At 44.8% G+C, this 7,884-nt stretch overlaps 1 protein-coding gene across 1 annotated transcript; it reads left to right on the forward strand.

Annotated features, from left to right (window-relative positions):
- Positions 1-640: 640 nt before the first annotated feature.
- LOC109773384 (inositol diphosphatase DSP2) lies at positions 641-4,678 on the forward strand. The gene is made up of 5 exons (XM_020332078.4): positions 641-1,041; positions 1,131-1,224; positions 3,838-3,895; positions 3,985-4,028; positions 4,127-4,678. The coding sequence occupies exons 1-5, from the start codon at positions 752-754 to the stop codon at positions 4,298-4,300; spliced, it is 660 nt and encodes a 219-aa protein (XP_020187667.1). The 5' UTR covers positions 641-751; the 3' UTR covers positions 4,301-4,678.
- Positions 4,679-7,884: the final 3,206 nt, after the last annotated feature.

A 7,884-nucleotide genomic window follows, 5' to 3' on the forward strand; every position in this document is an offset into this window, starting at 1 on the left:
ACTGCCAAGGATAAACAAATTTACACTTATAGTGTCGCCTTGGTAAGACGATTTCAACATTTGTGTGGGTCCCCAAATAATTTTCCTGCGTTAGATAATGTATTTTTTAAAACGGGTTTTCTTTTTCTCATATAGATGAGAAATAACAAAGTCTCGTCAAACTTCTACACTATGTGATTAAACAAACAAATAAAAGAAAAAAATCATCACGAATCTCCACGCAAAATCCATGAAGTAGGAATTAGATGAGACATGGTTATTTCGTATCTAGATGAGAACTAGTCACACGCTAACAATATTTGGGACAATCGGTTGAACCAACACGCCCTTTCTCATGATTAAATCATCATGATATAATTTTATAGAATTAAACTACATCACACACATGAATAATGGAGCCAATTGTGCTAGACACTCTAGATGTCATAACACACATTAAATCACTCCTTATCCCAAAAATTTCACCTCTCCTCATCAATCATCATCACACTTTTTTCTTGGAGTTCCCTTCCTCCAATTACCCACCTTCCCCCCCCCCCCCCCCCCCCCCCCCCCCCCCCCCCCCCCTCGCAACCTTTTGGAGTTTTCCTCTCTTCCTTCCTTCCTTCCTTCATCCTCTCCTATAAATAACCTCTGCCTTCCAGTTAGGTCATTACACCCACACCGCTCAAGCCATCACGCACACAAAGCACACCCATCTCGTGGGGATTTTACGGTTCTGCCCCTGCCCCGTGCGCGACCGGGAGCCATCATGAAGCTGGAAATCATGCCCAGGCAGAGGGCCCTGGAGGCGGGGCAGCGGGAGGAGGCCATGGAGATGAGCGGCCTCGAGCTGTGGAAGCACGAGAAGCCCCCCAAGATCTTCCCCATGCCCCCGCCGCTGCCGCCGCTGCTGGCGGCGCCGGGGGCGGGGGGCTACGACGAGGCCACGCTCGTGCCGCCGCTCAACTTCGCCATGGTCGACGACGGCATCTACCGCTCCGGCTTCCCCGCCGCCGCCAACTTCCGCTTCCTCAAGTCCCTCAACCTCCGCTCCATCGTGTGAGGATCTCTCTGCTCCGCGTGCCTGCAATTATTGCGCTGCTCGTGTCGTGTCACGTGGTTCTGACGTCCGCCGGCTCATCGCTCAGGTACCTCTGCCCGGAGCCGTACCCGGAGACCAACACGGAGTTCCTCGAGAAGAACGGAATCAAGCTCCACCAGTTCGGAATTGAGGGCCGCAAGGTAACCAAAGACGAACAATCTGGCTTTGCCTTTATGAAATTCTCCTCTACGTTGTTTCTCTTGATGACAATTCTTCTTGCTGGCAATTCTTGGAGAAGGTAGAATCGCGGCTTATAGATAGATAATCATGATTACTTTCCGGAAGATACGAGAATTGCTCGCCAAGAACCGAGGTCGTTGATCATGTCGCTATTACGCGTCCTAGATTAGTACTCGCCTAGGTGGCTCGGGGGAGAATCCAATGCATCCCTGGCTGGATTTTATTTGTTATCAACTGACTTGCCTAATAGGCGCATCTATCTCCTTCCTCCTACCACCAGCCTGGGGATTTTTCAAGTTTTACGCCACATCGGCGGTGGTCCCTTTCAGCATTGGTTTGATTAATCGACCCAGCTGTGCTGCTGATTTTAAACAACAATTTTTTTTCTAACATTCTCAATGGTTTCTAATTTGTTTGCTCCTGTGATAACAAGGCTGGTAGTGAGTGTGCATAGTTCACAAAGCATCTCCATTATCCCCTTTCATTTTATTTTCTTAGTTTTTTTTCTTTTCCTTTTCTTGTTTGAGTGATATTTTCACTGTTTATGCAAAGTAGGTAGCTCATGGACTATTTGTTTTTTTTTGTTTTTTTTTTTTGCAAGAAGGACACAGTTTATTTGGTACAGGAATTTTTCTTGTAGAGGTTTCAGTGTGAGCAGCTCATGGGACCTGTAACTCCTATTCACGCCATATGCTCTTGCTCTTTAGGTGGTTTTAAGCAGCTTTAATGGTCCCAACAGGCGATGCCCAGTTTTGTGAATTAAAATTGTTGGTTGATGCATGCAGCACCACTAGTTGTTATGTGCTCTGTTTGGCAACCTAATCCACAATGGTCCATGCGTTAAGTTGATATTGGACTGATCTAGCTTCCTGAGTCAAGTTGGACGAAATGTATAAAAAGCTCACGCACTGAAGAGGATAAAAGAACAAGTTGTAGTTTTTCACTATGCAGATGGTGCCTCAGAAAAAAAATATTTTTTTCACAAGTAAGAAAGAAAAAGTAATAATTGTGGGCATGTCAGTATGGCACACAATGATAGCGGGGGCATGTCCAGTGTTGTTCTGTTCTTGATGAGAGGGGATAACATAACACTGGAGGCCTAGATCTGCCACAGTTTTTCGAGATCCGTAAATTGCCCTGTTCACCGAGTAGATGGAACTGAGCATGGAGGACAGTACATTGGATTCTTCCTGCTGGCAAAATGATTGCTGATTTATCATGCTAGGTTTCAGTCCTATATAATTTTTCGGCTGGATGATTGATTAGATCGCCACATATAGTCTGTGCCAGGGATCTATCAATGATAGATCTGAGCATGTGAAATCATATTTTGGATGAAACCTTTTTCAATTTTGTTGTTGTACTGTTCCCTGTTTTCATGTGACCATGTACCTCCCTGGTGCTTTGCATCTGATGTTGGCATAATATAAATATCTGCATGCAAGCATAAACATATGTGGTGCTGCTTCTCCATGTGTTCTTGCTGGTTTTCCTGAATAGCAAATGTCATGGTGTTTTACATGTAATTTTACCTTCATTCAAAAGATTTTCATGCCACTTATGAACAAAAGCTGCAGTAAATTGTTGGTATGGGAAGTTCCATACTTCTTTAAAAATTAAATTGTACAATAATTTTTGAAGGTACACATATTATAGCTGAAAAACATTTTCTAGAATTTTACCCTTTTACTTTTGGAGGTTTAGGTGCCATTATTTGCTCAGTTCATTGATGACAATTGTGACATAGTTGTGGGCAAAGCTTCCAGATTTTCTTTCAAGGGGTGACTACAGTTTTCTTTATTATAATGTTGCTTTAGATATTCTGAAATCCAGTATTTTTATGTGATTAGTCCGTTTTAATTATTCGGGAACTGGTGAAGCGGTCAAGACAAATCATATTTATAGTGTCAAAAAACTACCCCAATTATTATTATTATTTTTATGTCTGAACTTCCAGGTCATCCATGACCTAATGCATAATTAAGTAGATTTGTCATTTATATGAACCGGTTGTTCTGTTGCTGTAAAGCTGGTTTGTTCCTTCCTATTGGTCTGTGTGTCATAGTTTCTTACATTAGCGTTGTCATTGTCAGACTTTTTTTGCAATTATAATTATTAGTTAGCAGGGACATCCAAATGTGGTTTGTAGTCCTACCGTGAAAAATAGTACATGATGGATGGTTGACCTTATGCTGAACCCTACTTCTTTTTATGAAGAAAATCATGTCACTCGATAGACAGACATGGCAAGTTGGGTTTTTTCTCCAATATAATAAGATCCAATTTGTTGAAACCACTGAAATAATGAAACTGGGGCACTAGCTAACCAGCAGAAAGATTTCAAGGAATTGGTCATCTATTTTTCTTTGTCTGATTCAGCCTTTACTGGACCCTGGTACATTTAGCGTACAATATTTATCAATGCTATAGATTTATATGTAACTCTACACACCACATTTCATGTTACAACTGCTCATTGTGTGTGTAATTAATTCTAAAGTCTTGATAATTCCACCATTCATGTCCAGAATCTGATGCTTGGTCTGACAATGCCTGAAACTCTGTTACTGCAGGAACCATTCGTTGAGATACCCGATGAGAAAATCCGGGAGGCGCTTAAAGTTGTCCTAGGTACTTCATCTTCCATTGATCCTTCCCATCTCGGTCACCTCCATCACAGCGTTTCATCTCTCTTACTCCTTTCGTTTTCTTTCTTCCAGATGTAAGAAATCAGCCATTGCTTATTCACTGCAAGAGAGGCAAGGTAAGCTTAATCACTTTTCATTTTAAGCTTTGCAGCTGGTATTTCAAGTCGATAGCTTTCTACTTGCTCACCGTGCAATACTTCGTTTGTATCTGCAGCACCGAACTGGATGTGTCGTCGGTTGCATGAGGAAGTTGCAGAAATGGTGCCTGTCTTCGGTCTTCGATGAGTACCAGCGCTTCGCCGCTGCGAAAGTGAGGAGCACCGACCTGAGATTCATGGAGCTGTTCGACGTCTCGAGCTTGAAGCACCTGACCAACTCACATTGTTAACCCAGGGCGAGTGATCGCTCGCCCCCGACGTCCTCCCAGATTCTAGTACATCTCCATGCTGTCCTCCGGCGGTCACTGAACCGAATCAGCAGTGAATAACTTTTGGAACCCGTAGAATGAATCCATGAGATAGTGGCGAGACCTCTGCAAAAAAGAAGATTGAAGAAGAACTTGAGAGCTCTATTTTTCCCCTGCTCAGGTCCCTGCAGATCCTAAGAACCAGAAAGTTGTGGGTAGGATTGCAAGAGGTTTTCTTTTTCTTCGGTTACTCTTGCGATGAATTCACCATTGTTTTCGGGTACTGAAGCTCTGTACTCGAGCAGCATTGCTAGGCAGAGAGCTTGGCTCTTCTTTGCATGAATGCATCTAAATTAATCAGAGGCTTTTGGCATGGCATGCGACTAATTGGGCTGGCATTGGCACACATAGAACTTAATGAGTAATGAGCGTATGAATGGCGGATGATACTAACATGTACTCCCACCGTTCGTAAATATAAGTCTTTTTAGAGATTTCAATATAGACTACAAAGGGATGTATAAAGATTGCGTATATAGTTTTCATTGAAATTTCTAAAAAGACTTATATTTAGGAACGGAAGGAGTAAGACATTTGAGACCACAACTCCACGAGGGTGCTGTTCATGTGCGATCGGTACGAGGAAATTTTCAACCTCCCCAGGAGATCATGTAATTCGTCTACACATGATAAAACATGGCAGGTCCTTGTGAGACAAAATGTGGACTCCTCTGTTTGCAAATAACATAACTAATCTTGTACCACTGTTTCACAAGTTTCAGTGTGAGATAGAAATTACACTTGTAGATGTTTTTCTTTTATTTTCGGTCTATACAATAAACAATGCTCTCGCTAGTTTCTCGTATAAAGAACATGATTTGTGTTAAAAAAAGTAACATTACTTTTTACAGTGAAGTAACATGAATTTCCTTCTTGCTTGCTATGGTAGTCGAATTTTTCTCTAGTGTAAAAGTTGTAGGGTAAGGACTGAGGAAAATCCTATCTGCCGCTCAATGCGGCAAATAGTTGCCAAAACACACAGGGTAATGTGAATTGGGCGGGCACATTCCCCAAACCGCACAGCCTTTCTTTTCTTTAATATGATATTTCTTTTTTCTTTTCTTTTAAATTTTTAGTTATTTTACTTTCTGATTTTTCTTTTAAAAAAATCACAAATTTAGAAAATGTTCATATCTTTTTTGATATGATCGTTTTCAAAATAATATTGGAATGAAATTTTTTTCGCATTAAAAAAATTGTTCGGAATTTAAAATATAAAAAAAAATATTTTTTTTCCATTTTAAATTTTGGTTTGCAAATTTGGAAAGTGTTTGAAGTACAAGAAAAATTATGCAATTTTGGAAAAAAATGTGTATTCGGAAAATGTTCAAGTATTCAAAACATTAATAAAATATATTTTTACGTTTCAAAAACTATATGCATTGTCATAAAAAAATCACAATTAAAAAATTCATATTTTTCATTGTTTGCTTTTTCACAAAAACGAAATTGCAGAAAAATGTTGATAATTTTACAATTTGTTCGTGTTTTAGAAAAAATCATAAAATGAGAACAGAACATGGAATTCCAATTTTTTAAAGCTGAATCATTTTGAAAGGAATGTTTTTTTAATCTATGAACAAATTTTTAAAATACAAACTGTTTTTGAAATCCCAAACAAAATTTGAAAATGTGTTTTTTAATTATGAATAGCTTTTTGAAATTTTGCACATTTTTTTCAAAAACAGGAACACAATTTTTAAAATAATAAGCAGGAAAAAGAAAAAAGGAAAAGAAAACCAAATTCCAGTAAAGAAATGAGACAACAAACACGGGTATCCCGACGAAGAAGCAACATGCACCGGGGAGGGGTAGCCGGGCGACACAACAATTGGTGTGGATTGTTTGGCAGACCAGAGGTCGGTCAGCTGGATTAGCAGCTTGTGGTGGCACAACATTTTGAGATTGACAAAGCCGCCACAGACGTCTTCGTAGTCGACGGAATTTCTCCTCCTACTAAACTGTGATGTGTTGATTCCACACAAGGAATGTAAGAGCAACTCCAACGGGGAGACCCAAACGGACACCGATTTTGTCCGTTTGGGTCGCCCGTCCGCGTGTCCGCGTCCGCTTTTTCGTTTGGGTCGGCGGATGCGCCCAACGGAAGGCAGACGCATTTTTTGCATGTCCGCGTTGGTATTTAATCGAACACCTGATGGGCGAGCTCCTGCGCCACCTCGCCCCGCCCTACACGCCCGCGAGCTCGCCTCCGCCGCCTCGCCCGCGAGCTCCGCCTCCTCGCACGCGAGCTCCCGGCCGCCGCTCGCGCGCAAGCCCCACCCTCCGCCCCGGAGCTCACTCTGTCCCCGCGCCCGCATGCGCGTGCGGCTGGCCGCGGCTAGCTAGCTAGCTAGCAGCCGGGCACGGCAGCACCAGCAAGCATGCACAGCCAGCGGCGGCTAGCTAGCTAGCTAGCACGCCCGCGGCGGGCAGCATTGGATGCATGCACGACCAGCTGCATCCAGTTAGCGCACGCGCGCGGCCGCAGCACCAGCACACATGCTCGCGGCCAGCTGCGGCTGCTTGTGGCTCGTCGCCGGTCAGGACTCAGGAGCGCAGGGGCGGCGGCGTGGGTGCGGCGAGTGCCGGCCAGTCGCGGCGGGGCCGGGCGCGGCCGGGGTGAGGCGAGTCAAGGATGGGCGCGGCCGGGCGCGCCCGAGCACGGTGAAGCGAGGCCACGGCGAGTTGAGGACGGGCACGGGTGGGCGCGGCAGGGCGCGGCGAGGCGACGCTAGGCGTGACCAGACGCAGCAGCGGGGCGCGGCTGGGAGCAACGAGGCGAGGCGATGGCGAGTCGACGCCGGGCGCAGCAGGGCGAACCGCGGCGAGGCGGGGTCGACGAAGATGCCACGGGAGGAGGCTGGCGAGGCGCTCGCAGTGTGGCATGGATGAGGAGAGAGAAAAAAAGATGAGAGAGATGGGTGTGATGGGTGGGTGGTTGGATGACATGTGGGCCACGCGGCACATGCAGTGGGCAGCGGACGAGGAGAGAAGAGAAAGCGCCCGCTTTGTGTCCGCCGGCGACCCAAATGCAACCCAAATTTGAGACGGAAATGGGTCCGCGCGGACACAAAACGGACGCAAAATAAAAATGAATCTCTGCGTTGGGTAGTCTTTTTTGTCCGCACCGATCCAAACGAGCACAGGCGGACCAAATGGGTCGCCCCTTTGAAGTTGCTCTAACCATCTAATCAGTTCGCTCACGACCGAATGCTTTCGCTGAATCATTGTGGCAAATGATAAATTGCAATGGAAACAAGGCAAATTATCAAAGTACAAATTTCAATTTACCCAACATAAATAGAGTTGGTCACGAGATATCGGTCCCCTCCTCCCCGCACAAGACACAGATTCCGAGCACAAACAGTCTTTCTGCCAGAAAACAACGTCCCTCCCACCGACGGTTGGGGTCCGCCGACATGGCACCCACATGTCATAGACAACTGGCCAACTGCGTGGCATCCGAGGCCTCCACACCCTTCTCGCCTAGTCGGCAGTCTCGGCTC

Source organism: Aegilops tauschii, chromosome 7, assembly GCF_002575655.3.
Source record: "Aegilops tauschii subsp. strangulata cultivar AL8/78 chromosome 7, Aet v6.0, whole genome shotgun sequence".
NCBI lineage: Eukaryota > Viridiplantae > Streptophyta > Magnoliopsida > Poales > Poaceae > Aegilops > Aegilops tauschii.